At 51.7% G+C, this 18,821-nt stretch overlaps 7 protein-coding genes across 7 annotated transcripts; 3 read left to right on the forward strand and 4 right to left on the reverse strand.

Moving 5' to 3' along the window:
- Nucleotides 1-204: 204 nt before the first annotated feature.
- On the reverse strand, nt 205-1,815 carry ALTATR162_LOCUS3381 (uncharacterized protein; the record flags this gene model as incomplete). Its single annotated transcript, XM_043310987.1, has 1 exon — nt 205-1,815. One exon carries the CDS (start codon nt 1,813-1,815, stop codon nt 205-207), a length of 1,611 nt encoding a protein of 536 aa, XP_043166922.1.
- A 787-nt stretch (nt 1,816-2,602) lies between these two features.
- On the reverse strand, nt 2,603-3,636 carry ALTATR162_LOCUS3382 (uncharacterized protein; the record flags this gene model as incomplete). Its single annotated transcript, XM_043310988.1, has 3 exons — nt 2,603-2,956; nt 3,009-3,441; nt 3,494-3,636. 3 exons carry the CDS (start codon nt 3,634-3,636, stop codon nt 2,603-2,605), a joined length of 930 nt encoding a protein of 309 aa, XP_043166923.1.
- A 2,008-nt stretch (nt 3,637-5,644) lies between these two features.
- ALTATR162_LOCUS3383 (uncharacterized protein) lies at nt 5,645-11,859 on the reverse strand (the record flags this gene model as incomplete). The annotated part of the gene is made up of 2 exons (XM_043310989.1): nt 5,645-8,895; nt 11,670-11,859. The coding sequence occupies 2 exons, from the start codon at nt 11,857-11,859 to the stop codon at nt 5,645-5,647; spliced, it is 3,441 nt and encodes a 1,146-aa protein (XP_043166924.1).
- A 1,337-nt stretch (nt 11,860-13,196) lies between these two features.
- Nucleotides 13,197-13,796, reverse strand: ALTATR162_LOCUS3384 (uncharacterized protein; the record flags this gene model as incomplete). Its single annotated transcript, XM_043310990.1, has 1 exon — nt 13,197-13,796. The coding sequence occupies one exon, from the start codon at nt 13,794-13,796 to the stop codon at nt 13,197-13,199; it is 600 nt and encodes a 199-aa protein (XP_043166925.1).
- Nucleotides 13,797-14,088: 292 nt separating this feature from the next.
- ALTATR162_LOCUS3385 (uncharacterized protein) lies at nt 14,089-14,725 on the forward strand (the record flags this gene model as incomplete). Its single annotated transcript, XM_043310991.1, has 2 exons — nt 14,089-14,287; nt 14,334-14,725. 2 exons carry the CDS (start codon nt 14,089-14,091, stop codon nt 14,723-14,725), a joined length of 591 nt encoding a protein of 196 aa, XP_043166926.1.
- Nucleotides 14,726-15,418: 693 nt separating this feature from the next.
- ALTATR162_LOCUS3386 (uncharacterized protein) lies at nt 15,419-16,909 on the forward strand (the record flags this gene model as incomplete). The annotated part of the gene is made up of 2 exons (XM_043310992.1): nt 15,419-16,027; nt 16,082-16,909. 2 exons carry the CDS (start codon nt 15,419-15,421, stop codon nt 16,907-16,909), a joined length of 1,437 nt encoding a protein of 478 aa, XP_043166927.1.
- Nucleotides 16,910-17,500: 591 nt separating this feature from the next.
- On the forward strand, nt 17,501-18,397 carry ALTATR162_LOCUS3387 (uncharacterized protein; the record flags this gene model as incomplete). The annotated part of the gene is made up of 1 exon (XM_043310993.1): nt 17,501-18,397. The coding sequence occupies one exon, from the start codon at nt 17,501-17,503 to the stop codon at nt 18,395-18,397; it is 897 nt and encodes a 298-aa protein (XP_043166928.1).
- Between the last annotated feature and the right edge of the window lie 424 nt (nt 18,398-18,821).

The raw sequence follows: 18,821 nt of genomic DNA on the forward strand, positions 1-18,821 counted from the left end.
AGGTCCTTTGTAAAGACCGGCAGTGTGAGAACAACCGAGATTCAAAGCGTTGGGACTTGGTATCACCAGTCAGTAGTCGGCCATGAACACGCATTTCTCCTTGCTACAGCCATGTATGTATGAGCCAGAGTCATTTCAGTGAAACAACATCGGCGCCAATCAGTGTTTTGTCGCATGGCCGACTGAACATTTTAACGATCTCATTCAGAAATTCCGCCAGAGTTTCTGTACAAAGCCTTGCTTTCCCTGCGGCTCGGTATGTGGATCGCCATTCAAGTATTCGTCTTTCGCATCTAAGTCCTTCCGCATGCCTGTGTCAAGATCAACCTCTTGACTTCTCCTGAACCTCGTCTTGAAAAGAACTTTGTATCCCACAAACATGATTCCGAATATTGGTAACATGATGTAGGCGTCGACGAATGTCCCTGCGTCGAATGGGCTTAGTGTTGTCCAGCCCTGTACAAGAGCGAGGAAAACGTTGGCGCTCACTCCAAAGTAGGCGTTCCATGGATAAGCGAACGACTTGAACGGCAACATGTCGGGCGTTCGACCTTGTGCTTTCCAAGCTTTCCGAAAGCGAATGTGTGTGAAGGAGATGGAGCCCCAAACAAGAAAGGTGGATACACCAGACAGATTGACGATATAAGAATACGCTTGGCCCCCTCCGGTGCTGACGTTCATCATGGATATCGCGCCGAACAGGTTTGTGAAAACAATCGCATAAATCGGTACTCCACGGCTATTCGTCTTCCCCAAGAACCTAGGCGCCATTTTCTCCTGTGCCATGAACAGTATCGTTCGAGATCCGATGTATATTGAGGAGTTTGCGGCGCTTAAAACCGTAATAAAGATGAACGCGTTGATAAGATGCACACCACCTTGCCATCCGGCATTTTGAAGCGCTATGGTCATAGGACTCTTAAGTGCACGGCTGGCTCCATTCGCTAGTCCGTCAGCATTCGATGGGCAGGTGAGCCCAAAGAAGAAAGCGACTCCAATATATACGAAGAGGATTCGCCAAATGACTTGCCGGATCGCTAGCGGTACAGCTACCGAAGGGTTTCTGGTCTCTGTAGCGGCCACAGCGACCGCTTCGACACCGGCGTAAAATGTCGAAGCAAACACAAACACCGTGGCTACTCCACGGAAGCCGTTTACCCAAGGGCCGGGGTCGTGCCAGTACCGGAATCCGAGTGCTTCGTTCTGCCCAATCAGACCACCTGAAGCATATATGATGGCAAAGATGAAATAGGCGCAGAGACCCGCAAGCTTGACGAGGGCAAGCCAGAACTCTGCCTCACCGAAAGACTCCACACCCAACATCTGAAAGCCTAGGAATGCGAACCAGAAGATCAGGAAATAGCCCCACAGAGGTACTTGCGGGCCCCAGAAGACCATAATCGAGGAAATGACATTGTACTCGTTGGCTAGCACACATGCCCAGACCAGCCAGTACTGCCACCCTACTGCTACTCCGAAGGCCTTGTCAACGAATCGATCGGAAAGTGTAACAAAAGCACCACCGGTTGGGTACAAGGTTGTCATTTCTCCCAAGGACTGCGTGATGCTGAACGCGATGAATCCGATGACGCTGAAAGCTATGAGCAGAGACGCAGGGCCTCCTTCTGCCAATGCTCCACCAGTACCGACAAGTATACCGGGTCCAATGATTCCAGCGAGCGCCATCATTGATAGGTGGCGAGTTTTGAGACCTCGCTTGACTCCGCTAGGATCGATACGGTTGAAATCATCGTCGTTATAACTTGCTGTGCGCGACGGTTGCTCGACGTGAGCTTTCGAATCGAAGATGGCCATGCCGAACCGGAAGATGGTGATCAGGAAGATAGACGCATAAAACTAGACATGCCATCATTATAAGCGACTTCCTAGTCTTCACTTGGCGTGGGAACGGTTGATGTGCGACGAATAGTAACAGACTATGGCTTGGTGCATGTTGCCATTTTCATAGTGGATTGCGCGATAAGAGGGTCTGAGTGTCTGGACGGCGAAACTGCAGAATTTGTTTGCACACAATATTACGTCGAAGATTTACAGTCGCCATGTCTCAATTCTGGACAATTTAGACAGTATTACCGTGTCCGGTGCTTGTACTGGAGTAGGATCATGAACCGGATCGCGGGGGCGTACGGCAGAATAGCAGTTAAGATAAGCATGATCTACTAGGTTAATGGGGTTCCGATGTTCCGTTCCTTCACCTGAGCGGCACTTCTCTCGGTAAAACACTCGTCCTAAATCCACTAATCGCGACCAACAACAGGAACCATCGCAACATGGTGTTTTCTTCGTCGCATCACTTCGCTTTGGAAAATGATGAACAGAATTTCGTGTATGTCATCTCAGCACAATCAAGCAATCCCGCTGTCTAAACTCATAGCGAAATGTGTTAAAGCCAGCTCGGTCACAAACGTGGCCATATTTGTTAGGGAAGCAGTGGTTATCATTCATAATACTCTATAGAACTCATTACCCATATATACTCAGATTCCATTATCTATCATCCATCATTGACGCTGAACCAGTCAGGCCTTCGTTAACAGCGAGGCAGAGTCGCATTCCCATCCAGCTCGCTTGGACAACCAGCTTAGTTCTTGCCGCCAATCTCCATGCGCTTCTTGAGCCTGTAGGCGATGGCCCTCTTCCTGGCAGCGGCACCCTGTGTGAAAGCAACAGATCCACCAAAGGGTCCGGCAGCAGCACCGTTGCGGACGCGCATGACACAGACGTTGTTAACACCAGCGACGGTCGCGTCACAAGTCATGCCAGCCGGCATCTGTACTTTCATCGCGAACTCGGTGTTGGTGGCGAGAGAGATACCCTGAACACCGAGGCCGGGAACGTCCTGGGTAACGGTAGCGGGCTGCATGGCGGCCTCGTCGGTACCACCTGAGGTTCCATCGACGTCGGCAGTGAAGGGGCCGGCACCATCCTGGTTGATCTAGAAAGACTGAGTTAGACTCAGATGTGGAAGAGTAGGACTCATAGCTTACCTGGCGCATAGTTATGGTGACGGTACCGTCAGTAGCACATGTGGGCAGACCGCTCGATGCACCCTGTCCTACTGCGGCCGCTACGCGTGCCTCTGGTGGGCCATTGACCTTGTCACCGCCTCCACCGAGCAGTCCAGCGATACCAGTGGCACCAGCTGCGCCGCCGGCACCTCCAGCACCGCCGGCGCCTCCGCCAAGAAGACCACTAAGGAACTGACGCTTCCGGCCAGGCTGCTGGATGTTGTCCTCGACACCAACACTTCCAGAAGCACCGTTGTTCGCAGGAGGCGCGGCGCCCTGTCCCATGAAAGCACCAACCATGACCGCAGCATCGACCTTGCCGTTACCCTGTGTGCGGCCGAGAGGACCTGCCTTGCCGCTGGCGATTTCCCTGTCCCTGATGATGGCGGTATCGGCTTGAGAGCCGCAGCCGCTAGAATAACGGTTAGTGGTCTGTATCGGGAATTGGTGGTGCTTAAACACACTTGCTAGAGCAGTCGCGGGGAGTTCCGTCTTGGATAGTCAAGCCTGGCATAGTAACTCCATTTGCGCCCTTGATTTCAGTGACCACACCGTGGGCAGAAACAGCAGCCGCAAGGGCGAGGATGAGTGCTGGTGAGAAGTGCATATTGTATGTGTGTATGTGATGTCGAGATCAACTCGGTGGATTAGAGGATATGATTTGTGAAGAGAAGGCGAGGAGTGAAAAGCACCAGGCTGATGAAGAGTGAAGTATTAATAGAGAAGTTGAGAAACTGAAAGCTGATGGTTGTAGAATCGGCTTCAACAGGAGGTCTTATACATTCTGACCATCGTCCATTGTTGACGATCTGCTTCGCATCACATTCTCCATCGGGACGATAGCCGCCCACTCCAACCAACTCGTCATTGGCATCTCAAGGCCAGTATGGAGACATGCCAGCTCTTGTGTCAAGACGCGTTTTCGAAGGTCCTCTGGTAAGGCCAAACGTGCTTGGCTACGATGAGGCGTTTCCCTCCGGCGCTTGGCCGTGGCGGAGTGCCGATTTCCCAGGCGTTGAGAGGTGCCAACGTTCCAATTGCTAGTTTCGTCTGCGCCTGGGGATGAAGGCTAAAGGCGCCAAGGCGAGAACACTCAATGCAAGATGGTTAATTCGCGAAACGCTGTGCTCGGAACTGCGGCATTCTACTAAACAAGCAAACACATGTAAGTTTCACATATTGGAACATTATGTTATTGACCTATCAGGACTTCCGCCTCACGTAAACCCATTCCCATATGCTGAAGGCAATGTTTAACAGTATTGAATTGCTAATTCATGGCAGCTTCACCGCAGCGCCGATAGCACTATGGTGTTCCTGCGACATCCACCAAAGAGCGTTCCCCACACTACATGCATAACATGTCAGACCGAACACGGTTGAATCCGAATATGCAAAACCACCAACTCAAATCACAGGTTTCTAATTACTCGCATATATCCTGTTCAGCATCAATTTAGGCGAATTTTAGTGTCCGTGATCCACCCGCGGGTGCATAATGTTGCAGGCCCGTCGCCACTAGTGTTTCACCAAACAACACAGTCGATCTTCAAACATGTAATGCCTGGTTCCTAAAACTCAAGACCTAGTAATATATGCAACGGACCCTGTAATCCGAGGCTGAGATGGAGAGTCTGAAGGTGTCTATGATGGTTGGTAAGTGAAGAAGTCGAGATGTTGGTGGTGAAGTGGAGCGGCCGGAATGGGGCAGGTGGCGCGAACTTCGGCTTCACACATGAGGTCAGCACGACATCAAGCGTGCTGATAGAAACTTGTGTGCTTTCAAAATTCACATGCTCCTCGCTTAACGTCTTTTGAAATCTCGAGAAATCCTTGCCATGCTCTGTCAGATGGAATGTCGTCGACTCGCGACAGAGAATTGACCTTATATAGTTCCAAAAGCTAACAGAAGTTATAAAGTAGCAACTGCTACGGCCTCACCACCAACAATGAAACTAGCTACTTACATGTATTATCGAAGACTATGGAGAAGTGCGCGAACGTGAGACTGGTTTCAAAACTGTTCCGGCTGGAGCGAATACCATGGTCCGATATATTTAACAACGCCGACATCCTATACATTGTCCAAAGGCTCCCGTACTAAGCCAAAGCAGTTTTCTATGTAGTGGTCAAATCCTCTATGGCCGCAGGTCTGCTCGGCGAATCAGCCGTTGATGCTGCAGTTCTGTAACCAAATGCCAGTCCTGTCACTCGAGACAACAGGAGTTGACTTACGCATGCCCAGAATATTCCGTAGCCTTTCGTCTCTGTGTTTCTTGAATTTAAACAGCTACCATCGCTTGGTGTCTTCGATTTGGGCAAGACGACGAACCTATGTGCAGTACTGTCGTTTTTCTGTAACTGTAATCAAACTCAACCAGGATGACAACAACAATGCTTGAAAACATAACAATGTATTATATAAACGAGGCGAAGATGGTCTCACGCCTCGAGCAAGGATAAACGTGTCCCGAAGTCACTCCCTATGTACACCGACGCCATATAGAAAGTGCCCTATCGACGTAGAATTTGCTCAATGGTATACCCGAAGTCATTAGCGCATTAACCGTTTTATCCTATCTCATCAACCCATCTTTATAAATCCGTTGCCGCTTTCAATCCATTCCCGTCCCTCTCCTGCCCAAACCGGACCGTCCCCCACTAACACTCCCCCTATGCATCCTTGACCCTCCACCACCATGCATCATATCCAAATCCACGGGCGTTCCCGCACCAAGCGCAAAGCCGTAGGCTTCAGCACCCTGACCCGCGAAAACTCCATCATCACCTAGGCTATGTTGTGGCGGCGGCTCTACGTTGAATGGCACAAAGTAACTGCTCATCGGATCGAAGAAATTGTTGTTGTTGGCGCTGTTACCCAGACCCATGGCTTCGAGATTCCAGAAAGCGTTATTGAAATCGGTAGTCAGATCGGGGAAGGGGGAGAGATTCGTAGGGTCCATCTGGTGTGCGTGCGAGGGGTGAATCATCGTAGGCGAGGTATTAATGAGTGGGAGAGAAGGGTGGTGCGTGTGTTGTTGGTGCGCGTGATGGGAGCCTGCGAAGTCGGCGAGGAATTGTTGGGGAGAGGTATGTTGTTGCTGTTGTTGGGCGAAGAGAGCGGCAGGGTCGTAGCCAGCGGCGATAGCGGCGTCTATTGCGTCTTGTGAGGCCATGTTGAGCTGATTCATCTGCTGTTGCACTTGTAAGCGGGCAGCATGGCTCTGCTGGGAGTGACTGTTGTGCCGTTGTAGCCGTGGCATATCTTGGTTGTTTGACGCTGCGAGATCCGGTTTTGAGATGGACTTCGATTTGTTCTTGCGTGCTTGCTTGCGCTGTTGATCGGATTTGGACGGTGGGGATAGCGATGCGAAGAACTCTTCCACGCTTTGCAGATCGCTCTTGTGTCCCAGGACAGCATCAGTACCTGGCTCATTTGGATTTGACTCGGCTGCGTCCTCGTAGTCTGTTTTCGAGACACCGTGCGGGTATCTGTCGAACCAGTCGCCATACTGAAAGATACTACCCTTCTTTTTATCACCGCTTGCATTCGGTCCCTTCAGCTGCGCATCAGCATGTTGGCGATACAGCTCCTTCAGGTTTTCTGCAATGTAGTGGAACATGCCCCAATACTTCTTCATTTTCGTCAGGTATTTGACATTGTATGCCAAATACTTTTTCGATTGCGCCTCCAACTTCGGATTCTTCGAGAACACGCCATGGACATGTACAGTCGAGGAGAAAAAGGCTGAATAGCCGGCGAACGGTGCGACGACGTTGTGATCCATAGCTTCGTTGATGAGCATCGAGATTTGATTTGCGGCATCGAGCGCGGAGCGTGCGGACTCTGTGAGGAAGTCATGTGGCATATCCTTCGGAGGTCTGCTGCCGGCAGTCGAAGGCAACGCGAATCTGTGCATGAACAGCATGATCTGTTGCCATAAGATATGAAGATACAAGAACGAGTTTGCGGTCTTTCCAATAGCATGACTTTTGAGGTTCTCGGGGTTGTAGACGAGCATCTCAGGCAATGCCGCTTTAAAGTCCTTCGCCTCTTTCTTAATAGTGTGCCAAGTCGATTCGGTTGACCACATGGGTTCTTGTTCTCGTTCCTTTCCTCCCAAGTTCATGTACTTGATGAGTTTCCCCCATATGCAAACCAACCGTATGGTGTATGCCGAGACGCCCATATTATCGCGCGGGTTTGCCAATTGACCACTGTCGGGTGGAACGGGGTTCGGCACGTTGCCTTCTAGGTTCTCGGTTGGCGCATGTATTTCGTGTACGTAGAGATGCTCCTTGACTGGTAGTTGCACTTCAATGTATTGCTCGTGTACGAAGAGTGGTCGGTCGGTACCAGACGAGTTGAAGCGGTCCATGAGGAAGCAAGACCACATAGTCCGCCGCCGTATTTCCCGATCAGTAGCGCTCAGGGGCTTCCTGTCTGGCTCGTTGACGAGCGGGTCATATTCATTTTCCTTGTGCAGTTGTAGTGCGTATGCCATTCTTTGCGCCATACCCCCAAACATCCAGCTCCGTCCACCTTGACAAGTACCGAACTCATGTAGTCCGAGTAGCAGGTAGACTATCAAAATGGTGATATTCGGTGCGTCGTACCGCTTCAACGCGATCTCTCGTGCCCGCTCAGCCCAGTTGTCGCCCCGTAAGAAACATGGCTCTGTCCGTAGTTGTGGGTGGTTCGAAAATCGTGCTGATATGGCGCACATGGCTAGTATTAGTACTGGGGGTACCTTCCCAGTTGCTAATTTTCGCATGAAGCTCGGCTTGTGCAGGAGAGGATAGCTTTGACCATATACATAGTCAAAATACACCTCAGCCAAATGCTCTTGTATTTCTTTCGACGGCAAGCTTTCCGCCCCTTCTGTCAGAAGTTTGCTCTCATCAGATTCCTTGCCATGCGATGTCGAGCCGGCCGTGTCCGGATCTGCGCCTTTTGTCTTCGACCATTCGTCCAGTTCGTTGCCAAATGCTTCTTCTGCGGCGCGCTTCTTCGTGGTGGGTGTTTTGGGTGGGGCGCCGGGGATAGCGGGCTTAACGACGGATCTGCCCACATTCGCAACAGAGGGTAAGCTTTCTTTCGGTATCAGCTTGATTACACGATCCTCCATGCGCTTCAGCCTTTTATCCAGCATAGCCATATAGTCCGTTCTCGGTGCTGCCTTCCTAGTGGTAACCTTGTAAACACAGGGTATCCGACTCCTCAGGCAATGTTTGCAGGCTGGCTTTTCGCCTGAGCAGCGAATCTTCTTCCTCCGACATGCAATACAAGCAAGTGGTAGCCTTTTCCTCTCCTTGCCAGCCTTTGTCTTCATCTCGCTCCAAAGCGGCGGATCTTGAACGTCGTCCTTGCTCCTCCGCGATGTCGTCGAATGATCTGTGCCGTCATTTCCACTGAGCTTCATGGCGAGCGCTGAGGCCTCGTTCATGGGGTCTCCAATGGCGAGCATGCCCATTGTGGGCGCACTGTCGGGACTGGTGTTGTTTCCGTCGTGGCCGGGGCTTCTTCCAATGCTCATCCGATTGGGATGCGCACTCCCGCCACCACTCATACCCTCTTCGCTCATATTGCCAATACTGCCTCTGTGATCCGCATATCCAGATTCTATCTTTGGTTGTACCCCATCGAAATTGGACCCGAATCCTTGACTCTGCGCAAATGTCATGTCGAAGTCGGTGAAAGAGCCCATGATATTCGTGGGACTTGTCCCGGTCGCGTTCGGAGAGGCTCGAAGTTCAGGCAGGCCGTACTCGGCCAATATCAATGAATCGTCGCTGTCGAAGCGCGCGTGCGAGGGAGTGGCTATGGAGGTTACGGTTGCGCCAGAATCGGCCATGTTCTCAACGACTGCCCGCCGTGTTTTGTGCTGATGCGTGGCGCCGAGGCAGTCAGTCTTACATCAGGTTCCAAACTTCAAGATTAGAACAAATGATTCATATGCGCCAGCATTTCAGACCCCAAAACAACATTTCAGGCGAATTCAGGCGTCGAGACGTCGAGATGTCGTGTGCTTGAGTCGGAACGCCGGCCGAGGAAAGGGAAATGGTAAGCTCCGACTTCTCCACAGGATAGTCACGGCCCTTGCTTGGAGACCAGTGGGGGCGCTAGTCTCTATATCAAGGCGCAGGTTGCGTATGTGGGGAGGAGAATAACACGCGAGACGGGAGCGAAAAAGCAGCGAGCAACAGGCGGACACAACTCGGGGCTGAAAGAGACAAGAAATGAGGTATGATGACGGTGGGTGATGTATGAACGCCTTCCAAGAGGTGGCTGCTGCAGCCTATCCCTCCGCCTATACTATGGCTGCATTCCCCATGTCGTCAGCAAGGGACGGAAGCGGAGCCATGTAATGGCGCCTTCACGATTCGCACGCTTGCCTCCCATTGAGGTCCGATTAAAACCATGATCAAACTCGTCAGCCCACTCAAGTCACTGGCCGCTCGTTGGCCGATACAAGCCACACAATCCTGCCCTTCCCCACATGGCAATCCTTGCAGTTCGAGACCAGGTGCTGATTATTCAGACATCACAAAGCAGTTTCCAATGCCTCCAGGCCTTAAGCGGACAATGATCGCCGCTTGGGGCTTTGCGCTGCCTATCCTCATACAACATTTTGAGGCGCCTCATATGCACATATATCTTGTATAATTCGATACAGGCTTTTGCATATCACGAGGGCGTCTCCGTGGAGACAGGCGCAGTGTGGCTGGCGAGTTTGACGGCGGGATGCGTCGCGTACCAGGTAGTCGCTGTTTTGCGGGGCGCCCGCCCTATTCAACGTTACGACACGTTAGACGCACGCGAAGTATATGAGCTCTTCATTGCGCCTCTATATATTATATATGTCCTATTTTCCGATTCGATCACTTGCATCCAATCTCCGACGTCGTGCTTTCGCGCAAAACGGTGCGCCAGTCGCTTAAGCCTGGTGCCACGATCTTGCCTACATATATGTACGGCGGGTGCATCACGAGGGTTGTGCACAATAATCACTCTGTGACTTGGGCGAGTGGACTGTCTGCAAAGTGGGAAATGCGACCACCACCGGAAGAATGCGTTTCAGTATTAGACGTGCATACATACACGCTGACTGTTAGGACCAAAGATGGACACCTGTGGGCTCTTGGAGTAGGTGCGTCATCGATTTGGAGACACGAACCAACCCCCTGCCCCCAGTTTTGATGTTACGGACTGAACCATGACAGGCCTTCTGGCTGGCCTCGGGGAGCACGGCCCTGGAATCGCTCGATGATTCGAGATAGCTTTCTTTCCTGGTTCGTAATTCCGTTTGTCCTGGGAGGCCGCTCTTCTCCACTCAATCCCTGCATGTCACTCTTACAATATGAGTGGTTGATTTATCCATATTTTTCACCATCTCGTGCTGTAAACTTGACCACTCGTGTATGGCAGCGAACTTCCCAGATGTAGGTTCGAAGCTATCCCCTCGAATCTCAACTGATCCGTTCGCCCGCTGCCGTCGGTTCCAGACACGAGATATGATGTGCATACAAGCCGTGGAAGTTGTATGCGACATTGCCCGAGGCTATACTGACTCGGTACGCGAATAGAAGAGGTGAACGTACCAATAATCACACGCGACGACCGGTCAACCGAACAAGGTTCATGGGTTCTATGGATCGCACGTGTGACGATACCGTGGTACTATATGTCTTCAAGTAACGACTAGGGGCCGCCCGAATACCGCTCGTGATAATTGCACTCAGAAGACTAGGCTCAGTACATCATCGACTAAATCACTTACTTAACTTTACACGACCAATAAAATCGCAAATAAAGAGCGACATGTTTTTTTCTTCTTTATCCGTCACAAAGTGAGGAACATTCTAGCCAGAGCAAACAAGGAAGCAACAGCGACAATGGTCGCAAAAGAAAACAAATATCGATAATGCGTATCATCCCTTTTCTCACTTCAGTTCTCTGTCGCCTTTCTCGGGCCGACCCTGCACGGGTACCGACAAGTGGAAGTCCATTCCGTCTTGGCCATTTCGGCCTCAGCTGCGCCGTGGTAAGAGCCATAGGCTGAGTAGGGGCTAGAAGTGAATCATGTTAGGCTGAGTCTTCGTGGATAGTGAATGAAAGAGCAATGGTGATGGGATTCGGGGTGCATAAGGAAGTAGGGAGGGTGAGAAGAAGGTTACTCATATGATTTGTACCAAGAATCACCCGCAGCCTTCACCTCCTTAGGCACATCGCGCTTTTCGCTGCTAGCGATATTATTCATCATCTCCTTGGACATGCTCATCATATGGCGCCTCGCCATATTCGCGTCCATCTTCTTAGCTTCGGTCTCCACGGCAGCAGAATAAGGAGTGTTCGTCTCGTAGCAAGAATATCCACACTTAGCCATGGATGCCTTCTCTGTCTCAGCCTCAATGGCGGCAGAGTAAGGAGTTTAGGTCTCGTAACAACTGTAGCCTCGCTTGACCATGGCCTCCTTCGCTGCCTCGGCCTCAACTTCAGATGGGTAGGTAGTAGACACCATATTCTGTGTGGCTTTCTACTACTGGCTGTGGAGTGTCGCGCTTCATGTTTGTAGCCTCTAATTTTGGTAGGTGGTTAGAAACGCCCTGACGTAGAATGGGGACGAGTATGAAACGTACCTTGCTGCATCTTGACCGCCTCTGCTCCAATTGCGGCGGAGTGCGGCTCGTAAGAGTAGTATTGGCGATATCCGGCATACTTGGTATAGTCGGTATCCTGAGCCTGATGCATTGAGCTGTCGCTGATCTTGTCGAGCGGCGCAGCTGCCGTCAGAGCTGCAGGACCCACAAGAACAAGTTCGAGATGCATGATGAGAAGTTTTTGTGCGTGGAAGTACCGAATGCGTCAAGGAATCTCTAGGGGGTAACCTTAAGAGAAGGTTAACCTTTTGTATATGTTGTTTTATAGTTAATGTTAAGCACAATTACAATACATGTGTTAATAGTAGTGAACATGGCGTAAGATTTTATGCGTATGCACGTAATATTGTGTTTGCTCGCAACTGGAGTAAGCATGGAAAAGCCGCGGAACAGGTAGCTCGCGGAGGTGCAATGAACTTGTAGTGTCAGGTTGCGCAGATCCGGATTTGATACAGTGATAGTAGCTCAGAGTCCCGTGAAGTCATGGTTCATATGCTTCGAATAGTGTACACCGCGTTCATATTCAGTAAGCAAGGCGTATCTTCCCTGTGAGAACGACTGTTGATTGGACAGTGAACTTTGGGAGATGAGTATAGCTGTGCATCGTTGCTACACAGTCAGTGTCATGCGTCCAGAACAGATCGCAACAACTAAACCAGAGTACAGGATTGCTTGTTGTGAGCCGGGGCCGTGTTTAGTGCGGAACTTCTCTGGATGAGAGCAAGGGCGAGCAAGCCATTTAGCTAAGTCATGCTAGCGTTGACAGAACTTTACGAATATTCTTCAATAGTACCGTACGATAGCGACTAGCAAGACGACTGATGCCTTAATGAAAGTAGTCTGAACATTGTTAGTATCAATTGTGAACATATGATAGGATCTGATACTGTTAGCGGAGTGATGTATATGGCTTTTCGCATCGCACGATTAACGTGTTTGACATATCTGATGGCCATCACAGTGTCACTACTTGTTACATACGGCTGGGATCGTTGTACTGACGCCCCATTCACACCAAAGGTCGTACATGTGAGGTTATGATTACTACAAGGCTCAAAAGGAGGGCCCTTTTATCAATAACGATTACATGGTGCGCTTACACACAGCGCACTGCTTGGATATACTACGGCAGACTCTAATGTTGGGGTACTTGGTTAAGTGTGGTGGCAGGCTGGCACTGAGCCGGACCCAACGCCGTTTGTGGACTTCAACACGAAGCATTCGATGCCGCGGCTATGAGGCAGTTCGAGAGTGGGCGGAAGCGCACCGGCTCCCGCCGGAGACAGAGGTGGACATGAGCCGATCCTACGAGATGTCGAAGCCAGGGAGCTTTATCTTCCCTGAGATCCCATGAGGAGTGTGGAGCTGGGCATGTTAGTGGACTACTCGAGCAGTGTTTTGTCCTCTATAGTAGTATGTCTCATCCCTCATGTGCCCTTTCCGCGATAAGTTGGGCAATATGCGCTGCCATGGCAGATATGTGAGATAACTCGCGCAATAATCTGCTCAGTTCTGGCGAGGCTTGACGACGCCGTCGTGCACGATGTAGTAAACGACTGTACTGTCCGTGTCCACCGAGGCCAACAAGACCCGCTTGGTCGTCCTCCATGGATTGGTAGGGTGTTCTCCTGCTGTGGTTGACGAGTCTGGTACAGGTGGGACCATGCTGATCGCATCGAAGACTTGGGCCAGTCCACGCAGCGTCCATTTCTCATTCAGCCTCGTGGGCAGTATCCATTCGCGCTCAGGCTCTGCCTTGACCTCCAAGCCGCCTGCCTCTCCCTCGGCGCGCGCCTTCCTTTCGCGATCGGCCTTCTTCAGCAATTCGACCTGCTCATCGGGGTGTACGTAAAGGCGTTGCGGGGGAAGCCCAGAGACCAGCGGGCGGGGCAGGGGCTCGTGAGTAGTCGGTGAGTGTGTGTGGACGTGGAGGTCGGACCAATAGTGCTGGTACTGGAGGTTGTGCAGTATCTGGCGGGCGAGCGATATCTCATTCGGAAGGTGGCTTGACCCTGCGGCTGACTCGAGAGCCGTTGATACGAATGTCTGCAGCGGGGCGGGCGCAACGGCATGTTTCATATCTGTTCTTACGGCAAACGTCGTCATGATGGAGGCTGGGCGCGGAGTCGTGCTGGTGGTTTATTGGTGGTGTAAGGTTGCGCACGGCGTCGGGGGGAGAGGAAGCTACTCGGTTGCGGAAGGAGCGAAGATCTTGAAAGACACCCCACCAGTCATATGAGGGCAGCCGAGCAACTATGGGAAGGAGCGACGCGGCGTACGCAGCAGGCAGCACCCATTCTTATAGCTTGCCCATTGTGACTGTTTTCGCGACTCAAGACTCATTCCAATCTTTCAAGGAACGTTCAACACTTGACACCATCATCGACAAGCCGTCATCATGCTCGCAGCAATCTCCATCCCCACACTACTGCTTCTGGCTAGCGTTGCCGTGGCTCAAGAAGAGACACCCTCAGTCGCAACCTCGCCATTCGTCAGTCCCACACCTGAGTCGGAGGCAATCTTCACCATCCAAACCTCTGTTGATCCTGATCCGTGGTCATGTTATATGGACTGCGTTCAACCTCCATGCCCGCCATGTAAGTATGTGTTCTTTGGCGCCACAGACATGATTAACGTTAGTAGGCACCGGTAGCATGATGAGCATCCCGCCTGTTACGGAAACAGATTCTGTTGGTCCTGTTCCCCTTCCTAGCCCAACGGACGTGTCAATACCACCCGTCACAGAGTCTGTCGTCACAACCCCTGTTCCCTTCCCCAGCGCAACGGACGTGTCGATTCCCCCTCAAGAGACGTTCATCTCCAGCGGTGTCATGTCAATTCCGGCTGGCGAGACACCCCTGTCTACTGGCTCTCTTGATACACCCGTAACTAGCCCTTCCTCGAGCGGCAGCTCAGGCGCGAGCGCAACTAGCTCTGGTCTACCAGAGCAAACGACCAACGCTGCCGCGCCCTTGGCCAAGGGCCATGAGTTGCCAATTGTGGCCGCTATTGCTGGCGCTTTGGCTTTTCTGTGAGTATAGAACTTGGAACAGAAAGGCCGGCAGGGCGTTGGGGCTTGTGCAGGTTAGCATGATGTTACCAAAGCCATGAATGCGTTAGGTCACATCGGAGCCACTCCGGTCGGCCAAACTCAACACATTGGAGCAAATCGATCGTTGTGAGGGAAGCATTCGAGTTTATATCTGCTGAAAACGTCGTATAAACGAATACACAACATCAAACACATTTTGCCATCTATCTCGCAAGTCTAACCTTGACGTGTTCGCAGCGACGCCATAAGCTGTGGCGAAGTACGTCTACGCGTATTCGTATCCTGAGAGCGACCTAGCGGGTGGCTTGACGCTGCACGTCAGTGGGTCTGGGGTTGGCAGGAGCCGTTTCGGCGGCAATCTAGGCCACCTCCACCTCCTTCCCATCACGTCGGTGTCAACAACTATAAGGAACCGCACACTCGCAACCATGTCGATGATGATACAACTCCTGCTATCCCTCAAAGCAGGTTTTGCGCCAATACTCATATACCGTCCCAAGTGATATTGGACGGAAAGCAAGGATCTCGCCAAGGCACTGCGCAATTGCCAATCGTACCAGCGTACCAGCCAACCAGCCATCAACCACCTTGGCTGACACGTTGAGCCGCACCCAGGCTTGAACAGGGCGAATTCCCTACAAAACAAACGTCAACGTGCAATTCGCCTTCCGCAATCATGGCTTCTTCGAATAGCAGCGTACCAACGCCAGTGCCGTTCCCTCAGCCCGAAGGCGTTCGCAACCCTAACGCATCGAGTCCTACCGTAGAGTCACCCTCCACAACGACGCGCGAACGAACCTCGACCAACGCCTCGACCGTCTCGAACAGAATTCGCACCGCAACTGGAAAGCTGATGGACGTGAACCCTCCCCCTGGTATGTGGGCAGCCACTGGAACTACGGCCGCCAAAGCACCCTCATTATCAGACATCCGAAAAGGCTCTTTTGGTTCAGAGGGATGGAATGAAGATACACAGCGGAAGAGAGCAAACTCACGAGCGAGCCAGAGCGAGCAGCGGTCGCGCGCTTCTACCAATGCTGCGTCCCCGACAGAGCAAGCTGACCGTCCCTACTTTGGTGGTCAACGCAAGGTCTCGTCAAGCAATGCGTTGAACACAGAGCCTTTTCCTGCTTTGGCTGAGGAGGACACACGACAAGTAGCCGCGTACGATGGATATGACGAGCGCGCCATCACCGGAATAATATCGAAGCACAGTTCCGAGACTGGGACTGAACATCTTGACCATGACAGACCGCGAGAGCCAAAACGAACATCTTCAGGACATGTACGTTTTGACACACTCTGCTTACGTTGTACAACTGTGCTAATAACGAAGTAGTACGCCAACGGCTATGTACCACCTCCGAAACTGCCATGGACGCAGTCGTTCATGATCGGTCTCAAAAGCTTTTGGAAGTGGTTTCTGACACCTGCCGGGTTCCTCATTACACTATACGGTCTGAACGTTGTCGCCTGGGGCGGTATGCTGTTCCTCCTCCTTTGCAACGCCGCACCCGCCATGTGCACACCCACCTGTGACGACATAAATTCCCCGCGCCGGAAGTGGGTCGAGTACGACTCGCAAATCTTAAACGCACTCTTCTGCGTAACAGGATTTGGTCTCGCACCTTGGCGGTTCCGCGATCTATACTTTTGGGCATGCTGGAGAATCGGCGGATCGAAGCGCACAGAGATGGGTATCCGTCGCCTGGCTGGTATACACCGAGGATGGTTTCGGCTCCCAGGTTCAGATCAGTTGCCTGACGAAGCAGATGCAACCGTTGTCGATCCCGAAGATCCAGCCGTACCAATACCCGTCAGTGCGATCCCAGATCCACCGCCCACGGCGATTCGCGCCCCACCCACTAAGAGCTGGAAGATGGATTTCGTCATCTGGAACAATGTATGGAACACTTTTTTCCAGATTGTTCTGTGCTTCTATATGTGGCACTACAACCGAATTGAGAGGCCATCATGGGCTACTGGCCTCTTCGTTGCGCTAGGCTGCATAGTGGCAGGCGTTGCAGGCATCATGATGTGGCACGAAGGCAAGAACGTTAAGAAAGTTGAAGGCGTGCCCATGCGTAGGGATTATGGGGGCCAGCGAGACGATACCGAAGCGCAGAACATTCCACTTGTGACTACAGGTGTGGCGACGAAATCCTGAGAAATTTGCCCAGCTTCTTGCGTTGCATCGACAGAGTCGTTGAAAACGCTCATTGGAGCGGGACTTTGCTCTTTCGTTCTTGGCGTTTGATTAGTGTGGCGTTGCGTTGAACACACAACTTGGTAGACGAGATACCCCAACAGCCCACGGGCACTACATTTACTACTGTCTAATAGCGTACCCATAAGTTTCTTCCGAGTCAAAGTTTCTCCATTGTTTTTCTATCACGTCAGCTTTACATCGCACAACCGAAGGTCCCGGACGTTTCCCTCCGGATTTTGCCTTGGATCTGCCTTCTGTGAGCCTCGCGTTGACAAGCTTGCCGAGCTCCCCGGACAGGCCGAGCTGCATACTAAGCAATCCCGAAGCAGATCCGTTGATCAAATGACGTATCAACGCCGTGTTATGTATGCACTGGTGACAGTTGCACGCGCTCTTGGTATTTATTTAGCCAAGGCCTTGTGATCTTACTATCTCTTACGGTATCGCACCATCTTCTACAACATTCACTCCTGATATTCTGTCGTACCTTTATTGCTACATCTCGACAGTAAGAAGCTTCTTCGCAAACAACCTCGACAGTCAAAAGAGATGGCGGCTCGAGAATACTATCTCGGCACGCAAGCTGCACATGAACTGCCAGGCAGCCACCCACCAAACCCATGTTCATCTCAGCCACAAAAGCCGCCACTGTATCAGCAACCACCCGCGCAACAACATCCGCAAGCAAATGTCCATAATCCCACATATGCGAATACGCCGCCACCATCATACTCAGCATACCCTCAACAACCGCCGCAACAACCTCATGGTTACCCGCCTCAACAACAATACCAGCCTTATCCTGAGAAGAACAACGCTCAAGCGATGACAGCGCCATATCCGCAAACACCACCAGCAGGCTACTACCCCCCTCAACAACCGATGCCACAACCGCAACAAGCACCGCCCCAAAACAACGGCTACCTAGGCGCGCCACTCCAACATTACAGAAGTCACTCGCAACCCGCCCGCGTCCGCTTCGCAGACCAAGATTCGGATCGCAGCACAAGTCTAGGCTCCATGTCAGATTCCGACGACTACTCACCACCCCGCCACAGCAGTAGCAGACACCACGGTCGACATCGCAGCCACTCCACCCGCGACTACGATTCCGACCGTGACCGCGACCGCGACACCCGTCGACACAAGCCTAGGAAATCTCACTCGTATGACAAAACACACGAAGAGAAGCACAAGAACAGGGATACTTTCCTCGGCGCTGGTGCGGGCACCATTATCGGGGATGCCATTTTCCCTGGTTTGGGCACTGCGGCGGGGTTGGTGCTGGGGGGTTATGGAGGCAGAAAGTATGCTGATACGAGGAGTAAGAGTGATTATGATGGAAGGAGTAAGGAGAAGAGAAGTCATGGGGGTAGTAGGAGGTTGGGGGATGATGGGTGGGATGAGAAGACTAGGACGTATCGGAAGGGTGCTGCTGTGAGATGATGATCATGTTTTAACGTTTTGGCTACGATATAACGACGTCCGTTCCTTTTCTTTCTACAGTTGACGAATACACGGATGCGATGGTATACGGATGTTTTGGTTGGCTCGCTGGCTGCTGGACAGCAGGGTCCTAGCCATTAGTATAATGATTATTCAACTTCTCTCTTCACTCTTGTTTGCTCCTTGTATCGCGCGTAATAAACATTATTGATTCGGCATGTTCGTCTTCAACCGCTCGAGAGCGATAGCGCTACATGTCCATCCACCTATCCCTATATGTGTGGCGCACGTCTTCAATCGTCCTTGCGATAGCGTTGCAACCGTGCTCTTATATCCTGTCCTCCATCTTACGTGAATGTATGTCTTCGACCGACCATGCGGTAGCATTCCATCCTCCACTTTACTTTTACATGGACGTATGTCT

This window comes from Alternaria atra (assembly GCF_907166805.1).
Source record: "Alternaria atra isolate CS162 genome assembly, contig: 22, whole genome shotgun sequence".
Classification (NCBI taxonomy): Eukaryota; Fungi; Ascomycota; class Dothideomycetes; order Pleosporales; family Pleosporaceae; genus Alternaria; species Alternaria atra.